Source organism: Orcinus orca, chromosome 13 (assembly GCF_937001465.1).
Source record: "Orcinus orca chromosome 13, mOrcOrc1.1, whole genome shotgun sequence".
NCBI lineage: Eukaryota > Metazoa > Chordata > Mammalia > Artiodactyla > Delphinidae > Orcinus > Orcinus orca.
Window position 1 is genome coordinate 78,663,571 of NC_064571.1, and position 26,064 is coordinate 78,689,634.

The 26,064-nt window shown below is 40.3% G+C and overlaps 2 protein-coding genes and 1 long non-coding RNA gene across 9 annotated transcripts in view; 2 read left to right on the forward strand and 1 right to left on the reverse strand.

Moving 5' to 3' along the window:
• Nucleotides 1–4,856, forward strand: part of LOC117203249 (uncharacterized) — a 58,506-nt gene extending 53,650 nt beyond the window's left edge. The window contains exon 3 of the long non-coding RNA XR_004485940.2: nucleotides 3,771–4,856. This is a non-coding gene — a long non-coding RNA (uncharacterized LOC117203249). The remainder of the gene's footprint in view (nucleotides 1–3,770) is intronic.
• The window catches only part of GEN1 (GEN1 Holliday junction 5' flap endonuclease), a 30,144-nt gene extending 20,943 nt beyond the window's left edge, over nucleotides 1–9,201 (reverse strand). Inside the window, exons 1-2 of the mRNA XM_033437413.2 lie at nucleotides 8,923–9,201; nucleotides 13–205 (exon numbers count right to left, since the gene is read on the reverse strand). Of these exons, the coding sequence (XP_033293304.1) occupies nucleotides 13–173 (161 nt within the window). The 5' untranslated portion in view covers nucleotides 174–205; nucleotides 8,923–9,201. The remainder of the gene's footprint in view (nucleotides 1–12; nucleotides 206–8,922) is intronic.
• Nucleotides 9,202–9,503: 302 nt separating this feature from the next.
• SMC6 (structural maintenance of chromosomes 6) overlaps nucleotides 9,504–26,064 on the forward strand; it is a 76,482-nt gene continuing 59,921 nt past the window's right edge. For 5 of the 7 annotated variants that reach the window (XR_004485937.2, XR_007470758.1, XR_004485939.2 and 2 more), the window contains exons 1-4: nucleotides 9,504–9,661; nucleotides 18,212–18,354; nucleotides 21,232–21,349; nucleotides 23,377–23,482. Coding sequence is in view for 4 of the 7 variants with exons in the window: in XM_033437411.2 (XP_033293302.1) it covers nucleotides 18,217–18,354; nucleotides 21,232–21,349; nucleotides 23,377–23,482 (362 nt within the window). In the remaining 3 variants the exon portion in view is untranslated. Of the gene's footprint in view, nucleotides 9,662–10,084; nucleotides 10,104–18,211; nucleotides 18,355–21,231; nucleotides 21,350–23,376; nucleotides 23,483–26,064 lie in introns of those variants that run through there. The other 2 variants (XM_004274863.3, XM_049695739.1) reach the window with 2 other exon arrangements.

Here is a 26,064-nt window from a genome sequence, read left to right on the forward strand (position 1 = left end):
CGTTTACTCTACCTGAGGTGGGGCTTCATGACCGTCCCAATCATTTTTTTGACTGTCTGTGCTTCACATACCCAGAGACTCAGATCAACCGCAATGGTTTTCCCACCAAGACTGTGCAAGTGGACGTGTTGTTTAACAGGCTCCAGAATCTGCCACAAGTCATTCACTCCCATCCTGGTGATTATCTGCTGTTATTCGAGGCACCCTTTTCAAAAGATTGTCAAAAGACATAGAAGCTCAGAACAGAAATTCAAACAGTGTATTTTGACCTACTGTGGGGTGATTCATAAATAAGAGTATTCTTATTTCTTCCACTGGTCAGCTCTTCGGAATGAATCAAGAACACCTGAAACATTAAAAATGGTAATAAACTTAGTGGCTTCAAAAACACTGACACAACTAACAGATGAAAAGTTATTAACAGATTATAGCATGCTGAATTTGTCCTTAAAATCCACTCATGTCACCAAATATGTTTCTCTATAGTACTGAAAAAATAGTTATTTTTAAACCTAATGTAACCAGTGTCAATGGCTGCCTTGTCCCTCCTCATTCTTTCCTTTTTTCCACGCAGTCTTTAGCAGTGGCTGAGAATAAAATTTTTCACATGGTCACATTAGTATTGCATGAGATTTGGAAAATAAAAGGAAAAATTACCTCCATCTCAAAAGGTGGTAATTGGCTTCTCCCACCTAATAAGAGCTAACAAATGCAGAGACGGGTAGAAAATCCACAGATGTGGTAATGCATATTTGTCTTCTTGAGAATTCACTCCTTGATTTACATACCTAAAGAGAGAAGAGGACTAGTCCTCTGTCATAATCAGGAAAAACAAAAAGACAAAAGCAAGGAAGAATGCAAACACACAAACAAACAAAAAAACACAAAAGATTAAGGAAGGAAAACTGATGGAAAAGTGGGGGGGGGAGATAGAAAAGGAAGAGTTGAAGGAATACATTATTATTATTATTTTTTAAAGAGCATTGGCTTTTTAAATTGCAAGGTCATGCATGTTCACTGTGGGAAAATAAAAAATCTTTTAAAAGAAAAATATTTTAAAATCACCTATAGTTCCACTATCCAAAGAAAACTGATGTTAAACTCTTTTCTATGTACATGACATTTTAAAAACAAAATTTGCTTAAACCCTGCTATTGTAACCTGCTTTGGTATTTTCTATACGCCAGTTTTTTCTTATTAAACATCTATAGCTGTTTTTCTTTTCCTTTGTTATTATTTGATAAAAAATATTATGTAGCATTTGCATTGAAGATTCAGTCTATGTAAATGTCTGACTATGTATCATCTGAATAATGACCTTAATTCACTCTACAAACACAAGGTAGGATACAAGACATATTAAGACAAAAAGCTATCACCACAATGTAAAGCCATTCTAAATAAAATGTAACTGTATTGTCTGTTCCTTTAACAGGGTCCATAGTAAAAGCAAATGTTTTCAAATTGTACATGGCTACAAAGAAAATAAATGCTGGAAATGTGGCTATCTGTCATTTTCTCGGAGCTTTTCTGAATCTTAATTTTAAACGTGGTCAGTGTAACTCTAAGTAGTACTTTGTGCACTCATATTTATGAAAAGCTGCACAAATATTTGCCGATATGTCACTTTAGAAGGAAAATTATAGATTTAAATATAGGGAAGAAAGCATTAGGTAGTAATGGTGGTTCCAGTGCTACTATAGTCTATTGCACATCAAGAAGGCCCACAGATTGAACGTGGGTGGCACTGTGACATGGATTCAGAGTCAAGATTTTACCTCTTTGTTAGTGAAAAGTTGTAGTAAATTTTGGAAAAAGAGCTGGGGGCACATGTATTCCCTAAAGCATTATTATGAAGGGAAACAAACCTTTTAAAGTGTTAACCACTAGGACTTCTCTGGTGGCGCAGTGGTTAAGAATCCGCCTGCCAATGCAGGGGACACGGGTTCGAGCCCTGGTCCGGGAAGATCCCACAAGCCGCGGAGCAACAAAGCCTGTGCGCCGCAACTAATGAGGCTGCACTCTAGAGCCCGTGCTCCGCAACGAGAGAAGCCACCGCAATGGGAAGCCCGCGTGCGGCAATGAAGAGTAGCCCCTGCTTGCTGCAACTACAGAAAGCCTGCGTGCAGCAGTGAAGACCAGCGCCGCCAAAAATAAGTAAATAAATAAATTTAAAAGAAAAGAAAAAAATAAAGTATTAACCACCACCACATATAAAATTCAGAAATAGAAAGTTTGAGGGGGAAGTTCTCATTGATAATTGTGCTTTCCTTTTATTTGTGCCTCACTCTGGATACTGGAATGTGTTGCTACTGAAGGAAATTAAGCAACTTCTCTCTGGAGGAATGTTATCATAACTGATCTTGGTTCATTTAAATTTGACCCTGACGCTAGCTGTCAAATTTTTAAATGCAGGTATCTTCCTGATTTAGCAATAGCTCTCCTAGGAATTTACTTTAAGCTATGCTCTTAAGTGCTTACAGATTTATATTCATTGTAACATTGTTTATAATAGACACTGGGAAGAACCAAATGAGCACAACAGACATATCTTTAAGCAAATTATGGTATATTCAAACAATGGAATAGATGATGCAGCAAATAAAAATGGATGCATCTATCTGAACTGATGAAATAATCTCCAAGTTCTGAAATGAAAACAGGTACAAAATAGGTTATTTATTAGGGATGACTTAAGTTGAGAGATGTGGAAAATTACTCTTTGTGTTGTTTATTTTTTAAAATAACTATATGCTTGTATTACTTTTCAAATTAAAAAAAAAAGCTAAAGAATGTGGCCCTATCTATAAAGGGTTGGGCAAATAAACTAGAAATCTTTAGATGGTTTATGTCTTGCCTAAATATTAAGTAATGAAATATGGACACAGTTCATGGGTCAATTAAAAAGCAATGTTCTACATATTCATGAGTACCTGAATATCAAATATGACTTCAGTATGTTATTTTAAGGATAAGAGATTCATTTTTTCTGGTTTCCTCCAGAATGCCTAGGAATGAGTTCTGTGGTCTTAGGCAAGGCGCATCTTTTCTCTGGCCCTTCCATGTCTAAAGTTCAATCCTTCCTACCATGTCTCTAATGCTTCATTACATAAGCTGACTACACATATATAAGTGAATAGTAAGAATAAAGACTGTTGCATGGTGCAGTGTTACCATGGCACACACAAACACATATTTATGTATAGGACTGTGATGTACATTGTATTCCTTCTGAGGGTGATGGAAAAAAAAAATTGGAGAAACACTAATGAGGTAGACTCAATCTTAAAAATTGTAGTCCTCTGGGCTTCCCTGGTGGCACAGTGGTTGAGAGTCCGCCTGCCGAAGTAGGGGACACGGGTTCGTGCCCCGGTCCGGGAAGTTCCCACATGCCGCAGAGTGCCTGGGCCTGTGAATCATGGCCGCTGAGCCTGTGCGTCCGGAGCCTGTGCTCCGCAACGGGAGAGGCCACAACAGTGAGAGGCCCGCATACCGCAAAACAAACAAACAAAAAACTGTAGTCCTCTATTTCAAGCACATTTGGAACATTTTTAAGGATCTTAACGGAATATATTATTCACTGGGGCAGCCATGCCTGGAAAAATAAAAATAAACCCAAAACTGATTCTATTAATATTTTAAGATCCCACAGATTGGATCCCTTAAGCAAGACAAAGAGGGCTTTTAACTAAGTCCATAAGTAATGTCTTTAATATAATATGATCATTATATTTAAAACTTATTCATGTTATTTTAATTTCTTTTGTCAGAAATAAACCTGGTTTAAAGAATGAGCATCCCAGGACTTCCCTGGTGGCGCAGTGGTAAAGAATCCGCCTGCCAATGCAGGGGACACAGGTTCGAGGTCCGGGAAGATCCCACATGCCGCGGAGCAACTAAGCCCGTGTGCCACAACCACTGAGCCTGCGTTCTAAAGCCCGCAAGCCACAACTACTGAGCCCATGTGCCACAACTACTGAAGCCCACGCACCTAGAGCCCATGCTCCACCACAAGAGAAGCCACCGTAATGAGAAGCCCACGCACCACAACGAAGAGTAGCCCCCTGCTCACTGCAACTAGAGAAAGCCCGCGTGCAGCAACAAAGAGCCAATGCAGACATAAATAAATAAATAAATAAACAAATAAATAAAAAAGAATGAGCATCTGTGGTTATGTTACAGAACAACTAGCACTGGCAGCTGAAAAGATATGTACCTAGGACATCTATTTTGGCTATTCCTTTATTATAATATGAGCAAAGACTACAAAGCTGTAACAACGGCTGCTTAAACACAACTAGTATGAAAAACGCAGGCAAAAAGAAAAAAAGGTCTGTAACAAAATTATCATTTAGGTCCCAGAAAGTAAAAATTACTCTGAGCTAAGGTTTTCTCTTCTCCACTTTCCTTAGTTATGTGACATTTTCTAGGAAAAAAAAGTCTCTTTCATTGACAGTCTTCCTGGTCACCATATTTTTTTCTTCCAGTTTTAATGAGATACAACTGACATACAGCACTGCTTAAGGTTCAGTTGTACAACATAATGATTTAACTTAAGTACATCATGAAATGATTACAGTAAGTTTACCACATCCATCATCCCATAAAGATACAAAATTTAAAAATGTTTTCCTTGTGTTGCGAACCCAGGATTTGCTCTCCTAACAACTTTCACATATAACATACAGCAATGTTAATGATATTAATCATGCTGTACATGACACCCTTAGTACTTATTTATTTTATAACTGGAAGTTTGTACCTCTGACCACCTTCATCCAATTCCTTTTTAAACTACTTTGGTACCTTGACCTAGAGTCCCAATATATCTACTGAAATGCATTTGAAAAAGGTTAAAAATCTCTCGTGTCGGGGCTTCCCTGGTGGTGCAGTGGTTGAGAGTCCGCCTGCCGATGCAGGGGACACGGGTTCGTGCCCCGGTCCGGGAGGATCCCACATGCCGCGGAGCAGCTGGGCCCGTGAGCCATGGCCGCTGAGCCTGCGCGCCCGGAGCCTGTGCTCCACAATGGGAGAGGCCACAACAGTGAGAGGCCCGTGTACCGCAAAAAAAAAAAAAAAATCTCTCGTGTCCCCCAAGCATATTCCTATAAAGTAGTAATGCTCTGCTATGTTTCTTTCATAACCATGAAAGAATTGCTGCTATTGTGAAACGTGCTTTTCTCCACTGTTTTCTCTGAATGATAGGACCCAAGGGACGATTTTTAGGAGCTAGCCTCTGTCTCTAACATGCCCCAATGAGTCTTTTTTTTTCTTTTCTTTCTCTTGGTAACTTACCGTTAATGAATTTCCATTAGACCTTCTTGAATAACTGCAAGACTTTATATAGTCTTAACTAAAAAATAATAGATTAGAACTATGCCAAGCAACACTATTTAAAGGATTGGTGGCAGGCATAAGAACTAGAAAGTTAACAGAAAGACTCACAGGAAGATCATTTTTAGAGTCAGAGAGGTGAGTCTCCTTTGAATACTCTATAATGAAGAAACTTCTCTTCACTTTCCCTCTTTAATATTTATCCCTCATCATCTGACAACTTCTCCAAATTCTTGATAAGAACATCTAATCTCCTACTTTACATAGATGCATAATATGCATGTAATTCTTGATTCCACCATCTCTCCTCAAAACTGTTCTATCCCTAGTCATTGCCAAATATCCAGTTGCTCAGGCCAGAAACCTAGCAGTCATTCTTGATTGTTCTCTTTACTTCACTCTCTAACAGCAACTTGATCAACAAGTCCCCTGTCTCCAAAACACATCCTAAATCCCCGTTTCTAAAGATACTCTTCTAGTGCCTGAAGTCTGCTAACTGGCCTCTCTGCTTCTACTTTTTGCCACCCACGCAATCATCCTCCCCATAGAAGCCACAATGATATTATTTAAAAATCTAAAACATATTTAAAAATCTTCATCTCTCTGGTAATAGACAGTGAATTTCCTTAAGGGTGACATAACTTCTGTTTGTTACCAGTTAATTTACTTCATTTATGGTGCTATCTTATAGTCAGTTGTAAAATGCAAAAAATATTAATGTAAAATTACAAAGCATTCTAAATGTAATGCATTCTTTTAAAATACTATTTTAGGATTATCTTCAATAGATCTACAACCTAAGGTCTTTGTGCTCCTTTTGAAAATCACTTGTAAAAGCAGAATATTAAACAAATACCTCAATAGTTCTGAAAGGGTAAAATTATGTGAAATATCTTATGAAAAATTACACCATGTGTGTGTTTGGTTTTTTTGGCTGTGCTGTGTGGCTTGTGGGATCTCAGTTTTCCACTAAAGGACTGAACCTGGGCCACGGCAGTGAAAGCCCAGAATCCTAACTACGAGGCCACCAGGGAACTCCCCATAACATGTTTTAAGGATGCACTTAATCTAAAATGTCTATTTCCACGATCTATTATTTCCCATTCCTTGTCACTTTCTTTGCACCAGCCCTTCCTTTGAAGTGATATTAAGTAGCAATGGTAAGACTGTAAAAGCATTTAAAGTTCCCAAAGGGGACAGAATGCAACAACTTTTAAGATATTCAAGTACAACTACACTCAAAGATAGAACAGATGGTTCTTGCATGAGGTCATGATCAACCTGAAAAGGCTGCTTGAAAATAGCTCAGCATTAAGTAAAATTTAAAAATACTACACATAGCAAGCTCACCCCAAACTGTGTATAATTTTATCTTCCATTTTTATTTTAATAGGTGAAATTTGAAATTTTTTATGATGTAAGATTTGGTGAGTCTCTTCTCCTATCTTTCATAACGTAATGATTTCATTGACATCAATCTGCTCATGCAATCAATGTATATTACATATATTTTAAAAAGTCTCCTAATATAGTTCTTAAGAACTAATGTGATGCAAGAATACTTATGTGAATCAACGAAGTCAGAACAACCCACAGCAAATAACTTTATAGCCTACTAGTGGCTTCAATTTATATGCTTTAGTGAAAGGGCATTGGACTTGGGATAGAAAACCTAAAATTTTGATCTTGGATATACACTGACTAGCTGTACAACCCTGGGAGGACATTTAAGCCATCTACAAAATGAGAGGTATTAAACCAAATGAATTACAAGATTCTGATATCTTTCGAATCTCATCAACAATTCTGATAGCTTGGTATTAAAAACAAATCACTCTATTTCAGATATTATTTCTTGGTAGAAAGAACATGAATTTCTAGTTTAAAAAAAGAGCTTAAGAATCCCCTTCAGGTTAAAACAAAACCAAATCCTTTGATGTAACCATATGGTACCCATAAATCAATTTATGCTCCTAAAACTTCCTTAAAAGCTAATAAGCTTTATTGGTTAATTATAAAACTGAATGAGGTGAGAAAAGCACAGAACCTTGCTAATTCCACTAATGAATCAAATTTAAAGAACATAAAAGAGGTAAATGGTTTGATATGCAAAAATATACATTTTATTAAACTAACAGCTTTCCAGTTTTATTTCAGTTTTAAGCAGAAACATTAGAAACAAATTTTTTTAACAATAAAGCAGGAACTACTTTAAATTTCCCAATTCCCATGCAGATGACTCTATTTCATATAAAGTTAGGTAAACTGTATAAAGCTTATTTCAATTCAGGATTGTATTGTATAGGACTTACCACATAATTTCAGTAATTAATGCTGTGTTTATTATTTCTTCAGTTTTATTTTCATATGAATTTAGCTTAAACTTTGAAGAATAATATAACACAGGCTTAAATTACTTGTTATTAATAAATATTTATTAAATGCCTACTATTTACCAGAATTCTTCTTGGTGCTGGAGATACAATACTGAAAGATCAAGCCCTGCATTTAAGGACCGTGGTTAGGTGAGATTAGAGATAAAAAGGGAATTATAACAATGTGACAAGTACAGGCACAAAAGTAAGGCTAGAGAACTACAGGAGTAAATAGAGCTAAAGAAGGTATCCTACCTAGTGTAGGGCATCAAGGAAGACTTCTTAAAGGAAGTGACATATAAGCAGAGACCTCCCAGCTGTGCTTCCCATCTTTTACCCACAGGACCACTTGGGCCAGATGTCGTAGTGTTTTCACCTATTTCGACTACGTCATATGTGTATCATGGCAAAGGCCAGGAAAGGAACATATACTTGATCATCTTTAGAAGTAAAAGGGTAGGAATTTCCTTACTGGAGACCAGAAGTTTGACATCAATTTCTTCGGGGGTGTTCTGGGTTAGCAGTAAATACCCCTTTTTTCCATCTAGAAAGGAAGATTTTGGGGTATAGAAAGTATATTACGTGAAGGGCTGCCACGTGAAGAGCTGTGTAAAGACAGAGGCGGTAGCTTAATGTCGGGTTGAGAAAGCGCTGAAAGCTAAGCCAAGGACCTTAAACTTCTTTAGTTCCGATGTTTATTGAGAGCGTTTGCAAGGTAGGCACGCGCCAGCGGAAAGAAAGATTGTAAATAAACCACCACAATGCCTTAAGATAACTGCTATAATGGAAGTATTTCCAAAACACAAAGTTAACACCAAAAAAGAGGAACACCCAAGTGTGCCCAAGGGGCTCAGGGAAGGCTCGCCCGGGATGGCCTTGAACCAGGCGTGGGAGTGTACCCCACGGTGCCCGGGAGAAGGACATTCGGGACCCAGCGGCCTCGGCACGGCCGCCAGAGCGCGGAGCCGCGGCGGACAGCTCCCACGCGCCGGGGCGAACCGCAGGGACTGGGAGACTCCGGGCTCGGAAAGCAGGGCTGAATCCGGCCGGGAGCTTCGGACTGCTGTCCTCCTGGACCCAAAGGGAGCCTTTTGGGAGGAGGGGGCGGGTGCGACAGGGACACGAACACAGAGCTCGCCCCCAACCCAGACTGCAAAGGAGCCAGTGGACGGACCCGGGCGGTGCCGTCTCTCCACCGTTCTGCGGGACTTACCGGGACAACCCTTCCTCCTTGGTTTTGAAAGACGCCCTTCCGTGATTTACCAGTTTGGCCTGAATCTTAACTACTGCTGTCTACAAGTTTCTAAATTTTCTCTTCTCAAAAAATAAGAAAAAGAAAAGGAAAGACTTTCTCTTTCCTTCCCCAAGCAAAGGCGACCGTTTGGCGCCTAGCACCCTGCCCCGGAAAGCTCCTGGGGAGCACTTCGAATTCGGTGCCTTCTCGCCCATGGCCCCGCCTCTTCCGGGAAGTGACTGTCCCCTTTCCGCGACCGCGGCCGTACGCTCGGCTTCTCGGGCTCCCAGCCGGTCGCTGTACGCATGGGTGGAACTGTAGTCCTGGGGCTCCGAGCTTTCTTCACTTTCACTTAGGCAAATCACCCGCCCCGCTCCCCGCGTCCCGCTATCGCCGAGCCCTAAGCTTCTACAAGCTTTCTCCGTCCGCCCAGGGGCACTTCCGGCCCCTCTTAGACTCCAGTGGCGCGAAAAACCCCGAACTGCGCACGCGCGGGCGGAGTCCCGGCGGGAGGGGGGGCGGGGCGCAGGCGCGGAGTGTCCCGCGGTGGGCGCCGGGGCGGCCGGGCTGCTGCCTTCTCCCGCTGTGGGCGCGCAGAACCCCGCGGGCCGACGGCGGCCGGCCGACGCCGAGACGCCCCTCCGGTGGCTTTAGCGTCTTGTTGCGCCACGGCCGCCCCGCCGATCAGGTTCCTTCGGGAGACTTCGACTTGTTCGAGGTAGGGTGAGGGCGCGCGCCGTCGCTCTCCCTTGCTGCGGGTCCATGCCCCTCCACCGCACTCGTAGCTGGCGCCCCCAGCCCACCTGGTGGCGGCCGGGTCAGCGAAGCTGCTACAGTGTCTAGGGGGCCCGGGCGGCCCGGCCCACGGCCGGCGGGGATCTTCTCGCCCTCTCCGCAGGCGGCACAGGTCCCCTCAGCCGCGGGAAACTTGCGCGTGTGTCCGCTGGGCTCCGCCCTCGAGCGGCTCTGGCGGCGAGGCTTGCCAATGCCAGCTCGGGCTGCGGGACCCGGCGCGCGGCCCAAAACGGCGCTTTAGGCTTTGACGAGGGGCTTGGGGGGTATAAGGGTCGGGGGGTGAGGTTGGGTTCGGGAATCGGGCTTTTATCACCCGTTTGATGGTACCTCGCAAGTAGCAACTTAAGAATGTTTAAGAGATGTATGTAAGTATTACTTAAATTGGATTTGCTGCTAAAATGCCAGTTTCATGAGAACGCAAACTCTTCTGTACCTGGAAGAATTAAATTATGATATTTGGAGGTTTTATGATGTTATTTCTTTTCCCTGATTTTCTCGTGGAGATGAGCTGGAGAAGAATCACTATTGGGAATTGCGGAACACAGGACTCAAGGGTAGAGAAAGGGCTTGAGAGGATCCTGGGATAATTCCTAGAAAGAGCAACTATTTGCTGTTAAACCCTGAAGACAGAACTTATGTGAGTGCTTACTGCTCTGTATATTTCATGAGGAGACGATTACAAGCGAGTGTTTTGAAGACAAGCTACTCTGGAATGTATATTCAAAAGAAAAAGAGTCCAAATTCGCTGACGGCTTTTAGACGGCTGCTATGTAGTCTTTTAAAATGTTCACTGGCACATGCACTTGCTTGCAGAGAGTTCCATGGGTGCATGAGTGGAGAGGGACCATATTGGAACTACTTAGATTTAGTTTATCTCGTTCTTTTACTGTGTGAAATATGCAGAGTAATAATTTCCTATGAGAATGTGTATTTACAGTTGTGTTGTTTTTTTTTTTCCTTGAATGGCTGTAAGTACAAAGAAGTTTGGAGATTACTAGAATATTGCTTAAAAAACATGTTTTTGTGCAAGACAGAACCAGTGTTAATGTGACCCCCGACAAGTCGGTACCACCTCTGCAAATATCAGTTCCTTTTCTGTAATTGGAGAAAATAACATGGTCCCTAACTCACAGGATTCTTAAATATGTGAGGGTGGGGGGATAGAGAGAGAGAGTTAGAGTTTTATCTCTGTACCTGTCTATAATTAGTATGAAGTATTTAGAATTGAGCCTGGCAAAAGTCAGCACAAATGGCATATTAAAGTGGTTACAGTGAAAAACCAGTTTCATTCTCAAAAGTTTATTTTACAGAGTATATTTTACTGAGTGCCTGGATGTAGAATTTTGTGTAAAACCTGCCTAAATCTTGACTATCATATTTAGACCTAAGTTAGGAAAATTAATCAAAGCCGTACTTGGCTTACTTTCAGGAATTAATAAATAACTCAAAATTTTACCACAATAGTATGCATTATATTTAAGGCATAATTAAATGTCACAGTTATATATATATATACACACACACACACACACACACACACACACACACAAGTCCAGATGACTGAGGGTCAAGTGTAGATACTTACATTAATGTTAGTGTTTTGGATTCACTAGTTAATGAGATACATCTTTCTCACTAAACATAGTTTCCCTGGTGACCAAATTCAGAACACTTACTGTGGCTTTCTTAGCTCCACTCCCAAATCTGCCTCTACTGCAGAGTATATTTTATTGCCTATGCCCTCTCTATCTCAGGAGCACTTAAAACTCAGTGTTTTCAAACAACATAAATGTATTATTTATCCTCCTTCCTTTCCAAACCTGCTCAGTCTACTGATAATGGCATTTAGTATTAAGAGTAAAGGTTGTTTCCGAAAATTAAACACAAGGTAAAATTCTATAAAGCAAGCCCAAGTTTTAATTGGCTTGAATAAGTAATATTAGAGGGACATATCACATTAGAATCCTTTATGTAGTTTTATACATTAACGAAGGATGGACAAGAAGATGAACAGCTTAATATCCAATTTCACTGCCTATAAATAGTCAAACTTGGTTAAACTCAGTTCATACCATGAGGAACCTGGACGTTAAAGAGGTTTGACTTTGGGTTTTGACAACCTGGGTTTGGATCTAGGCTCTGCTAAGTTATAGCTACATAAGTCTGAGTACCTTTTAATTAAGCCTCAATATCCCCTTTTGTAAAATAAGGACAATACTTAGAAGGATGTTGAGGATTAAAGGAAAGGTTTGTACCTCTTAATCCCCTTCGGGTATTTCATCCCCAACCCCTCCCTCTGGCAACTATACGTTTGTTCTCTGTATCTGTGAGTCTGTTTTCATTTTGTTTTGTTTCTTCTGTTTTTTAGATTCCACATATAAGTGAGATCATATGGGTATTTGTCTTCCTCTGTCTGACTTATTTCATTTAGCATAATACCCTTTAGATTCACCCATGTTGTTGCAAATGGCAAGATTTCATTTTTAATGGTTGTGTAATATTCCATTGTGTGTGTATGTGTGTATCACACCTTTATCCATTTATCTGTTGATGGACACTTAGGTTCCTTCCATATCTTGCCTATTGTAAATATTGCTGCAGTGAACATTGATGTGCATGCCACTGCTTTTGTTCAGCACCCCTTATCCTTTAGAGACTGGTCTCTTTTGCCCCTATTCTTACTCTCTCTGTTTAGTTTGTGTTCTATATTGAGGTCACAGGGATTTTTTAAAACATAAATCTGAGTGTTCACATTTTATTATCTGAAGTGCTGTGCTTAGTACTTCCTAGTTTTGCTTATCTGGAATTGTTTGATGGATGGCCTAATGACTTTTTTCACTTATTTATATTATTTATTATCTATTGCATCTCACATTACTTCATGATATATTCCAAGTAGTGTGCTTAATTAATTCAGTACATTAAAAATGAGGTGATATAATGCAGAATGAATTTGTCTGTGGTGGTGGGAGAAGTGTAATTGGGAATGAGGTAAGTAGTCCATGGCAGATTCAGAAGCAGCAACAGTTTGCCTTTTCTTAACCATTGTTTTCTATTAATAATTCCAGTTCTGTTATGACTGTTCTCACTGCTGTTAACCCCTACTTTGATATGAATGGGAAGTGTGAATCACTACATACTCACAATAAATTTGAAAATTTAGAAATTTATAGTCCTTTGTTAAAATGCTTTTGGTCTCTATCAAATTTCCTATGTACATGCTTGCTGTAATTAACCCTTGGTGATTGATTTTTCTTCTTGAACTTTTTTTTTATTGAGAATCTGCATATTTGTTACTGTTCCTGCTCTGATGGAGTTTGCTTTCTGCGAGGGGGAAATGATATGTCCCTTAATTTTAATTTTTTTATTGTAAATAAACAAATATTAAAGACCATGAAGAGCTTTATGGATATATTGAAAATCCCAGAGGAGTTTTTTTTTTCTATTTTTATATATTGCAGGATATTAAAAGTGTTTTTCTTTGCATCTGTTTATATGTCTCTTTAGCCTATTAGAAACAATTTTACTATTGTAACCTAAAATTAACTCTCAAGACATTCATGTGTGTTTTTAAAAATCCATTATCATTAAATTACAAAGTGATTCCTATTTTAAAAGGTAGGATCCTTCAGTGTCTGTTAGATGCAAGTTACCATGGCAACCTAACAGCAAACTGCAAATCCCAGGCTAAGCACAGCAAATAAAAAACATCATTGTCACGTAGCACACTGTCTTCCGTCTTGTATAGAATCTCACATTCGTTGTGAGGAGCTAATCACATTTACCTTCATGCCCCTTGCTCCCCCCAATTTTACCTGAAAAACTACCATTTTCTAATGGTAAAATACTAAAATCAGTCAGCTGATGTGTCTGCTAACTGCAAGGTCATGTATTAAGCATTAATAAAAACAGTGTCTAAAAGAGCATTTAATGTTGGGAAAACCAAAAAGTAATGTGTCTTCTTTTCTATAATAAATAAATTACTGTAATTGAGAAAGGAATAGAGGTGTGGGTGGGAAAGAAGGGAGTGTTGGGAAAATAATAGCCTGGTGGTATTCTAGGGAACTTAAATTAGCAACAAGCTGAAACTAATATACATTAATTCTTGCTATTAAATAATTTGAGAATTGTTTGATTTTCAAGTTCTGACCTGTGTAAGAGATTCAAAATAAACATTATTTGTAAAAAAGATGGTGAATATTATGTAATTGTGACTGTAACACTAGTACTGTCTCAAAAGGCATTTGTTAAGTGTCCTTCTTTGGATGTTAACTAATATACCTTTTAAGTGGTATTTGATTTATCATGATAAATTAGGTTCCTTATTGCCTTCAGGATAGGATAAAGTCCCAAGTTTTTTAATGTTGTTTACAACAGTTCTTCTCAGACTTCAATGTGCCTGTGGGTCACCCGAGACCTTGTTAAAATGAAGCTTCAGATTCAGTTGGTTTAAATTGAGGCCTGAGATTCTGGGTATCTAATATGTTCCTCGGAGATGCAGATGGCTGCTTGATGGTCCTTGGACCACATTTTGAATATCAAGTCTACCAGTCATTCTATGGCTGGCTTCCTCTCTGCTGCCCTAACTTTATTACTGGTAGCTATGCCTTGTCCTTTATGGCACTGTGTCATGGACATGCTTATAGTATCCCCTACAGTAGCAGTTTGCCAAGTGTGGTCCAGGGATCCATGAGACTCTTTCAAAGGGTCTACAAGATCAAAATTGTTTTCATAATTATTGTAAGATGTTATTTCCCTTTGTCATGTTCATTCACTTGTGACTGTACAATGGAGTTTTCCAGAGGTTACAGACATGTGATGATGCCATCGCTCTGGCGACTGATAGAATGTACTTGTGTGTTGCTTGTTTTAAAAGTTTTTCAGTTTTAATTTATAATATGGTAAATATTGGTAGATTTAAACAAAAGCTCTTTGAGGTCCTTGGTACTTTTTAAGACACCACAACCTTTGAGAACCGCTGCCCTATGGTTTTTTTAGGCCATGGACACAAAGACACATCTAAAACTTTACCAGGCTCTTTCCATAGCTTACGGTGGCTGTTCAGTTAGGGTGGGAGTTTCAGCCCCCCACGTGGACACTGCAGTGGGGTGGCCTCCTCACCTTTCTGGGCAGTGGTAAAAGGCCTCCTCTGACACCATCCAAGGGGGAATGGGAGTAAGTAGCATCCTGTTACCTCCTGTTGGGGGTGGACATCTAAGTTCTCCACCTGATGCCATCATCATGGCTCCCTACTTGGCCTACACAGCCTTCTCTGAAACTAGCTTCACCAGGGTGGAAGTCCAGGCTACCCACTTGGCCTTTGCTGGTGTTGGGGGGGAAGAGGAAGGGCCAACAGTTCTTTTAGTGATATTTGACTGGAGTAGAGTGATTATTGTCTAAAAGTTTCCTGTCTTGTTAGGCTCCCCTTTTCCTGCTCCTTTGTCTAGAGTGAGCAAGCTTTCATTAGGCTTTTTTTTGTTTTTGCGGTACGCGGGCCTCTCACCGCTGTGGACTCTCCCATTGCGGAGCACAGGCTCTGGATGCGCAGGCTCAGGGGCCATGGCTCACGGGCCCAGCCGCTCTGCGGCATGTGGGATCTTCCTGGACCGGGACACGAACCCGTGTCCTCTGCATCGGCAGGCGGACTCTCAACCACTGCACCACCAGGGAAGCCCTCATTAGGCATTTTTGTTTTTCCCCTGCACCCGTTGGTGTTTCCCCTGTTGCTGGCTTCTCCAAGTCTGGGATAGTTGACGCAAACAAAAACTCAGGGAACTACCACGATGTCATTCCTTGGGTCACGTGGTTCCTAGCCAATCTGCCTCCTTCTTCAGAGTCGTCTTATGTTTGTTTTATAGTATATATTTTTCAAGGATTTTAGTTTTACTAAGCAGGGAGAATAGGGAAAATTACATCTATTCCATCTTCCTGAAAGTGGATGTCTGATTGCTTTTATTAACTTGCACTTTGAGATAAAGAATTAGAGACTAAACTCCAGCCCCACTGCATATCTCTTATATTTGGTTGTATAAAAATATATGAATAAACATTAAAATATTTTCATTAAAGAAAAACTAGGTTTGAAAAACGCAAATAACTACTTTTGGGAGAAAAAAGTTTAAATTTAATTAAATAGAATTGATGTGAAAGGAGTCATGACCACAGTTGAGGATTTTACAAAACAAGGTAATTTTGTGTAGTAAATTTGAAGCTTTAAATTATCAGTGTTCTGGAAAATAAAATTATAGCAAACTTGTTCTAGGAAGATATAATGAACCTGTAATAACCAGTGTACAAAAAAGAAATTGAAATGATTTCATAAAATTAAAATAGTCTCCAATATCTTAATAGCTTTAAGCTTAGTTCTTTCTCACTTTCAGAAAACATTTCAATGTCATGCCAGAGTGGTGATTTCAGAGCATTAAAAAGATGGGGGAGGGTGGGCTTCCCTGGTGGCGCAGTGGTTGAGAGTCCGCCTGCCAATGCAGGGGACACTGGTTCATGCCCCTGTCTGGGAGGATCCCGCATGCCGTGGAGCGGCTGGGCCCGTGAGCTGTGGCCGCTGAGCCTGCGCGTCCGGAGCTTGTGCTCCGCAATGGGAGAGGCCACAGCAGTGAGAGGCCCACATACCGCAAAAAGAAAAAAAAAAAAAAAAGGGGATGGGGAGGGCTTCCCTGGTGGCGCAGTGGTTAAGAGTTAAGAATCCGCTTGCCAATGCAGAGGACACGGATTTGAGCCCTGGTCCGGGAAGTTTCCACATGCCGTGGAGCAACTAAGCCCATGCGCCACAACTACTAAGCCTGTGCTCTAGAGCCCACAAGCCATAACTACTGAGCCCGCATGCCACAACTACTGAAGCCTGCATGCCTAGAGCACATGCTCCGCACAAGAGAAGCCACCACAATGAGAAGCCCACGCACCGCAATGGAGAGTAGCCCCTGTTCACCCGCGCGCAGCAATGAAGACCCAACGCAGCCAAAAATAAATAAATAAAATAAATATATTAAAAAAAAAAAACGATAGGGAAACTACCCAGTTCACTTAATGAAGCATGCATTGTCACAATAAAACCTGTCAAAGATAGTTCCCCAAAGCAGTTCCAACACAGTATGTATAGACATTTGATGTTTCTGCAAAATTGGTTCTGTCAGTGTAACTTAAGAAAGCAGTGGGTAAAAATTAAACACTGTACGAATGTCTGTCTCGCCTGCCCTCCTTCTCTCACATCTCTGCTCTAGGCTCCCTGTTCTCTGTCTACTACATGCCGTCTTTGTAACACCGCTCCACTAGCCCCCCGGCCTCCCCACACACACACACTTAAGCTTGGCTGTCTTGCCCTGCAGGTACATCAGCAAGTGGAGCTTTCCTCTCTTCTACTGAGAACTGACTTGAATCTTTCAATCCAAATGCATGAGAGAGAAAATCTCATTTAACCCACCGCTGCCATGTACCTGGTACAAACAGGGCTGCTATAGTATAGCACTAGGGGCACCTAAATGGGTTGAGAGTAGAGCTATTTTTCATATTCTTACATCTTAGAAATGTTTTATTACCTATGCTGTGGATTTTTCTTTCCAGTTATTCAGCAAACAGTTATTGGGTACCTATCATTTTAGATCTCTAAGTGAATTTTTAAGAGAAAAATGAAAGCAACATTTGGAGTAGTCAACCATTTAATTTCAATCAAAGACCATCAGCTTTGACTTGAGATGCAGCATTTATATGTTTAGAAAATCTTGATGATGTTCATTTTCTAGGTATAAATTTTATAGTATATCAGTAAAAAACAAAAACAAAAAAACAGACAATCAGCATGGGCTGATTCTTTGGAGAAGAGTTAAGGGACACTATTGATGCTAGGCAGCACTGCTCCAAATATGCTTCTTTGGGAAAATAATTAAAATTAGTTTTATGTGGTTCACTATTTATAAGTTATAAAAATTGGGTGATTGCTCTGGAATCATTTCAGAGGCATTATGCCATCTCTATCAATAGATCCGCAGTTTCACAAATAAGATCTTTTACCTTTTGTGAGCTTAGGAGTTAAAACACTTAGGCCCATATGAGTAAAAACCTGGGTCATAAATCATTCTGAAGTAAAATCAACTAGTGTAGCAAATGCAGATTTTTTTTTTTTTTTAACAAAAATTTATTATCTTATACTTCTGTAGGTTAGAAGTCTGACATGTCTGCCTGGGCGAAAATCAAGGGAGCAGTAGGACTGCATTCCTTTCTGGAGGTTCTTGACTTATCTGTGTCCTTGCCTTTCCAGCCTCTAGTGACCACCTTCAGTTTTTGGCTCACGGCCCCCTCCCTCCATGCAGATGATAGTTCTAACTTTTTAAAGTAAATATGAATGGATATAGTACTAAAACTTAAGCTTTGTCTGATTTTGTTTAGTTTTCTAAGGTATATGGAACAATCTTATGGATGCTATACATGATTTTCTTCATTGTCCCTAATATTTGTTTAGACCTGATGGCCAAAAGAAAGGAAGGAAATTTCTTCTCTCCTGGAAATGCCAAAAGACCAAGACAAGAAGAGCTGGATGATTTTGATAAAGATGGTGACGAAGATGAATGTACAGTTTCTTTCACTAATGGTACCTCTGCTTTGGTGAGTGCGAAAGTACAATATTATGTCTTTTGATTTGCATGTTTCTCATGTCTGGTTTATATGTCATATCCTTAATTCAGTATCAGGAGCTGGGTCTCTGCAGAGGAAAAGTAACATGAATTTTAAAAAGCTGAGATAAAATCATCTCACTAATTTTGAAGTTTATGTTAATGATTAGAAAAAATTAGTAGAGAAAACAACGAAACAAGGAGCTGGTTCTTTGGAAAGATCAATAAAATTGACTAACCTCTACTAAGATTGACAAAGGGGAGAAAAGAGAGAAGACACAAATTACTAATATCAGGAATGAAACAAAGGATATGACCACAGACTCTGCAAACATCAGAAGGATGATAAGGGAATACTGTTAACAACTCTACACACATAGATTCACAGCTTAGAAAGAGTGGACCAGTTCCTCGAAAAGCACAAACTACCACAATTCATTCAATATGAAATAGATCATTTTAATCACTCTGTAACTATAAAGGAAATTTAATTCATCATTTAAAAACTCCCCAAAAAGATATCTTCAGTTCCAGTTGGTTTGATTGGAGAATTGTACCAAATGTTCAGGTTCAGGTTCAGGTTCGGGTTAGCATTCAGGAACAATTCTCAGACTTAACATCAAATGTACAAACCATTAAATGAAAAATTGATAAATTGGGCCTCATCAAAATTAAAAACTTTTCTTCTGCAAAAGACCCTGTTATAAGGATGGAAAGTCAAGCCAGGAGAATATTTGCAAATCACATATCCAACAAAGTTCTAATATCTTGTTTGTATAAAGAACTCTCAAAATTCAGCAGTAAAAAGCAAATAATCCAATTTGAGAATGGGCAGAAGACATAAAGAGACATTTCACTGAAGAAGAGGATATACAGATGCAAATAAGCACATGACATGATGTTCAGCATAATTTTTCATCAGGGAGATTCAAATTAAGACTACAATGAGATATCACTGCATACCCATCAGAATGGCTAAAATTTTTTGAAAAGTGACAACACCGGGCTTCCCTGGTGGCGCAGTGGTTGGGAGTCCGCCTGCCGATGCAGGGGACGCGGGTTCGTGCCCCGGTCCGGGAGGATCCCACATGCCGTGGAGCGGCTAGGCCTGTGAGCCATGGCCGCTGAGCCTGCGCGTCCGGAGCCTGTGCTCCGCAACGGGAGAGGCCACACGGTGAGAGGCCCGCATACTGCAAAAAAAAAAAAAAAGAAAGGAAAAGTGACAACACCATATGCTGGTGAGGATGCAGAGACACTGGATCGTTCAGTGGTGGGAATGTAAAATGATACAGTCACTCTGGGAAATAGTTTGGCAGTTTCTCTAAGAAATTTCACATGCAACTATATCATATAAGCCAGCATCTGTCACAGAGAAAAGATTTATCTTCACACAAAAATCTATACATGAATGTCCATAGCAGCTTTATTCGTAATAGTCCAAAACTGACAATCCAGATGTCACACAGTGAGTGAGTAGTTAGGCGTGCTGAGGTACATCCGTACCCTGAGATACTACTTAGCAACAGAAAGCAGTGAAGTACTGATACAGGCAAAAATGGATAGTTATGCTGAGCGAAAAAAAAAGCCAATCTCAAAAGCTTACATTCTGTGTGATCCCACTAATATAACATCTTGAAATGACAGTGTTTCAGAAATGGAGAACAGATAATTGGGCCAGGTGTTAAGGAGGGGGTGGATTGGGTGGGATGTGGATGGGGTTCTAAAAGGACAACGTGAAGGATACTTGTGATGGAAGTCTTCTGTATCGTCACTGTATCAATATGAGTATGCTAGTTGTGGTATTGTACTGTAGTTTTCGAGGTGTCACCTTGGGCAGGAACTGGGTAAAGGATTCCCAGGATCTCTCTGTATTATTTCTTGCAACTGCATCTGAGTCTTCAGTTAGATCAAAATAAAACGTATTTTTAAAAAGTCTTCAACCACGATTTTCAGTATTCTACTCATACAAGGATGTAAATGTTTTCTGCTTTTTAATAAGCTGGTGTCTAGTAGAAGAGAGCCAGGGATTTTTCAAATAAATGACTAAAAAGGCTGGAGACGTTAAGTGTTCTTTAAAAAAGTTTGGAAGGTTTGGTAAAATATGTTTGATTTATTTTCGTATTTTTAACTACGAAGTCTGACCACTCCGTGCCGAACTTTTGCTTGAAACATTTATAAACCTTCTCTAATTTAATTATGACATATATTCACAATATGAGAATTATAATTACATATCCTCCCCTCAGTGGGGGACATTTAGCAGTGTCTGAATATATTTTTGGTTGTCACAACTAGGGTGGGGGGAGAGTGCTACTGGCATCTGGTGGGTAGCAGCTAGGGATGCTGTTTAACATCTCACAATGCACAAGACAGCCTCTCTCCAACAAAAAATGATCTGACTCAAATGTTGGTATTGTCCGTATTAAGAAACCTTGATACACTTATTAGATCCTATAAGGACTTTAGAATGAGTGGTTAATCATATAAGGTCTCCATTTAATATCATTTACTCATTGACTAAAGTTAACATTTAAAATTATACTTTCTGGGCTTCCCTGGTGGCGTAGTGGTTGAGAGTCCGCTGGCCGTTGCAGGGGACACGGGTTCGTGCCCCAGTCCGGGAAGATCCCACATGCCATGGAGCGGCTGGGCCCCTGAGCCATGGCCGCTGAGCCTGCGCGTCCGGAGCCTGTGCTCTGCAACGGGAGAGGCCACAACAGTGAGAGGCCCGCATACTGCAAAAAAATAACCACTATACTTTCTGTGACATTTTTCATTGGTAGCACTGCTAATCTTTCTCTTCTAGCAAATGATTGGTTGATTGTAGTGAGTGAATTCGATTGTTTTCTCTCGTTTTTTTAATTAATAGACAGCAGCAGAAGTTGGAATCATTGAGAGTATTCAGCTCAGAAACTTCATGTGTCATTCGATGCTTGGACCCTTTAAATTTGGTTCTAATGTCAACTTTGTTGTTGGCAATAATGGAAGTAAGTACTTTTGCCCTCCTTCTTATTTGACTTTGAACAGTACATTGAGATCAGAATGCATTAACTTTTTAAAATAGGTGACTACTAGCGCTGATAAATCTAAGGTGTAGACCTCTGATTTGTGGTCATGAACTTTTTCAGTATTGCCTGCCAGTCTGCACTTTAAGAAATGAGTTAACTTTAGGCTCATTGTGCAACAGGGATAAACATTTCCTGCTTATTCTTCTGAATCTATGTACCTTGGAATTCATACCACAGAAGAGTAGGCAAGCTATCCTCATTGCAACTGAGGCAGGCCTGTGTCTTATATCTATTAAATATTGTAAGAGCGTGAATAAAGTGCCTTGGGAATCCAAACTTGAAAGAAACTAATTCTTACGGTTGTGGCCAATGAAAGCTTTAAGGAGAGGTGGTATTTGTGGTGGTACTTGAATAAAAATGAAAGATTCTTTAGATCTTATTGGGGAAGAAGAAGCTGAGATGTTCCAGGCAAAGATTGCTCATCACCAAAGGTTGGGAGGGGTAGAAGCAGATGTATATGGAGAGAGGTGAACAACCTCATAGGGTTTTATCATATCATACATGGTAGGGAGGGGCAGAAGCATACACTGGAGAATCAGTTGTAGGTCATGTTGAGGATATTGACTGCCATGATAAATATTTGGGGATTTCGTTCACAAGTCAGTGGGGAAGCAGTTAAAGTTTTAGAGTATAGAGGTGACACGGTGAAGATTTGTGAAACAAACTGGCCACATTGTAGAGAGTAGATTAGAAGGGGGAAGACACAGGAGTTAGACCAGTTAGGTAGCTTTTGTAGTAGACCCCCGCCAGATGTGAGGTGTTGGCTGCTTGACTGAGCCAGTACAGAGGGAGAGGAGCTTGCCAGGGTCCACAGCTGGTGGCTGTGCTAGAACATGAAACTAGTACAGGTAGCTCCACAGTCTGTTTAGTTGTTGTTCTTTGTTTTCCCTACTCTGTTCGGTCAAGAGGAAAGTATTTTCAGAAGGAGGGGATAGACAAAGGAACCAGAGCTACAGGGAGGTCAAACAGGACAAGAAGTAAAGACAGACTGGTGGGTTGGTTCTGCGGTTAGATCTTCACTCCTGAAACAGCGAAGTTATTAATATAACCTCACAAGTGGTGGAGGCAGTGAATTTGGAAATGAAAAAAAAGGAGAGAGGTAGGATAGGGACTTGAAAGGCATTCCAGGAACTGAATTGGGCTAACCAGTGTGTACTTTGGTTGATTTGGAGTATATTGTGGAAGATGATGAGCTGATAAGAGTTGATTAATTTGGTTGATTGTGGAGTTGAGAAAATGGTTACCATGATTGTTAAAGATTTTGGATTTTTAGCATGTGATATTTTATGTCTGTTAGGGTAAAAAGAAGTATACTCTTCAAAGAGCTAGCAAGTGAATAATATTCAAATTAGGAATAATAATTGTCAAAATATTATGTAAAAACATTGTCTATATGACTGATAATTTTTTCATATTTAAGCTCATTCATTCAATAAATATGTGAGTGCCTATTATGGGCTAATATTGGAGATAAAGCAAATGAATAAAAAACAACAGTCCTGTCCCTCTGGAGCTTGCATTCAAGGTTAAAAATAGTTTCTGGCTTCTGAGAATTTATGGAAAAAGTAAATTTTAATTAAATTAGGATGTAAGAAAAATTAGATGAGTTAAATGTATATGGGTAATTAGAAAGATAAATTCATTTAATAGGCTGATGGGCCAAGATGACACAATGAGAGTTTTAGGTTGGAAAGGTATCAACCATTTTTTCCATTGCCTTATTAGTGGCAAAGATTTGATTCCTGAAATGTACTGATTTTTTTCTAATAGCAACAACTAAATATTTCATGATATGTACAACTTTTTGTTTGTTTTTGGCACTGGAAGAAAATTATAATTGAAGTATAATGCTTTATTTCAGAATTTTTTTTACATCAAATTGTAGGAGTCAGACTTCTCTTTTCTCCCTCTAATGAATGTGATTTCTTTAACACCTGTTTCTTTAGGTGGGAAGAGTGCAGTACTCACAGCTCTTATAGTTGGTCTTGGTGGAAAAGCAGTTGCTACTAACCGAGGATCTTCTTTGAAAGGTTTTGTGAAAGATGGACAGAAGTAAGTGTTTGTTTTCTACGTGTATTTTTCAGTTCTTTAATAAGAAGCAGCTTCTTTAGAATCCCAATTCATGTAGACATGGTAGGAAATGAATTGGCTTCCCGGAACTGGAGCACCGATATATCTTTTCATTCCTTTCTCTTGCCCCCTGTTGCCAGCATAGCCCACTGTTGCCTGTTCACCTCTCCCGACAGAATGCTTGTGTCAGTTAGTGCCATGTGCCTGCCCACTGACACTCGTTTCTGTTACCTTTCTGGAAAAACGAGCAGTGATAAATCTGCATACTTCTGTTTAAAGGAATATTTATAAATATTGGACTTTGCTGGCTCTTGACCCAAACCCAGCTTCAGCAAGTCCACGTCGCTATGATGTGGGCTAAGGCAGAGTTAGTGACCAGCCAAGGTGTCCCTAAACAGAATTGCTGCCTCCAGCTCTAAGAATTTCAAAAAAGTATTCCATCTGTCTCTTTATATCCTTTACTCAGGGGGTTCACCAGTGAGCTTGACTTCAGGACCACAGTCTCGAATCTCTTTGGGGGCCATCTTGACACTTGGTGAATGGTCATATGACAACCCTCTGTGGCTTTACATTTGTATTTCTTTCTGTTATAGTTTGCCATCACGTAACTATATATTAATTGCTCAGTTTGCATCATCATAGACTCGTGACCTTTTGCCCATTAGGAAACTCTCTTCAGGCTGATCTCCTTGTTCTTTTTAATTCTGCCTCAGAAACCTCTGAGCGATCCTCGTGTCTCCTAACAACTGCACGTCCCAGGCTCCGTCATACCAGCTCCCAGAGTCAGGCTGCTCCCGCTGCCCATTCATTCCTCTTTCACACGCCCAGTGCCCAGAACTTCTGGAACTTTGATAATTAACAGTGATACCTTTTTTTTTTTCCTTCATGTAACAGACTTTCCTCCTGCTCAGTGTTGTATCTACTTAACTTCCCCCATTTTCCATTTTATTTCTAAAAAATAGAACGCGGACGGGATGTGAGTCAGGATTGCAGGTTTTTTTATGTATCTCTCAGAAACCTTGGGAATCTTAACCCTAAGCCAGCGTTCCAAGTTGACTCAGGAGGAGGGAAGAAAAGATACAGAAAAAATCATTTTCTGTGCTGTATGGCCTTGAAAAAGAACCGTTTAGTAACAATTCTCCAGCTTATTTTCTGTCTCTCCTTATCTTACTTGGGCGCCAGCCCAGCAAGGTCTTCTCTTCCACAGTCTCCAAACAAAATTATGGCTGAAGTCAAAAATTAGTTATTTTAACACTTTTAAGGCACTGGTCTCAACTCTGCTTCAGTTCATTATACTGAACTCTACATTTCTTGGTTGTCCAAATAGTTACCTAGTCTGCCTAGCTAGATAACACATTGATCTTTCAAATAGAAGCCTCAGGAAGAAATTTTTTTTTTCTGCACCATTAAGGGGTTTATGTCTCAATTAAAGATTTTAAATGTTTTTTCCATATGGGAAGTAGCTGGATGAAAGCAGAAACTTCTTTCTGAGATGTGTCCTTGGAATACCATTAAAAAAAGAAAGAAAAATAAAGGCTGGCTTACACAAATCACCAACTTTGAAGGACACAGCTGCCTGTAGATAGGAACATTAAAATATTTTAAACAGAGTTAATAACAGTTAAAAGCTTTAACCTGAGCTCAGCCTCCTTTTTACTGACCTCGTCTAAAAAAATAGCTAAAATGAGCTTTTCCAAACCCATTACTATTCCTCTTGTCCTCCCCTTCCTCATTTAAAACATTTGGTATCTATAAAATTTCTCTTCTTTTATAGTCTCTGATTCTGTCATCACTTTTTTACAGAATCAGCTCATCGAGCTTTTCAGTTCTATTCTGCACCTAAAATCTATGAGGCTCTCCCGTTCTTCCTGAGGAACGTCTTTCCGTCTGGCAGAGGTTTGAGGTGGTCCTCAGGACTCTGTCCCTCCCGCACATCTGAAACATTACACTCTCCATCTGTGACGCCTGGGCTCCGGGCTACCTTTGTAGAGGGTTTCAACTCCTCCATTAGAGACGCTTGCCGAATATGGTTAGGAGAAACCAGACGACTGTGCCTGGAGGCTCTTTACTTGGCGCTCCAGCCTCTGATTATCCACTGAGGCTCTGCAGTGAGTGGTACAGGGACAGTGATGGAATTCTCTAGTGACCAAGGTCTCAGACCCCTAGCTGTTCAGGTTCTTCAACAGGTTCATTTACCGTTCCCTCCTCGGCCTTCCTAATCCTACCGTGGCGGCACTGGGCTCTTTGCCGCAGGCCTGTTTCTGACATCAGCTGTGGCATTGGGAGTGGGTTATGGGGGGACAAAAGCTCCTGCTGTACGTTCCTGACTTATTAGTCAAGGTTACAGAACTTACTGCAGATGAGCTGGCCACGCAGAGAAGGAACAGATGCCGCCTATTTTTACATGACTTTTTCCCTGTTCCTTGTTCCTCGTGCCCATCAGTGCCTGATGCTACCAGCCATCTCTGTGCGGATAGGTTCTCCCGGAGCTAAGAAAGAAGCCACACCCTTACGGTGGCGCCTCTTGTGTGTGTTGTCGTTCTGAAGGAACTCTCGGTGACAGT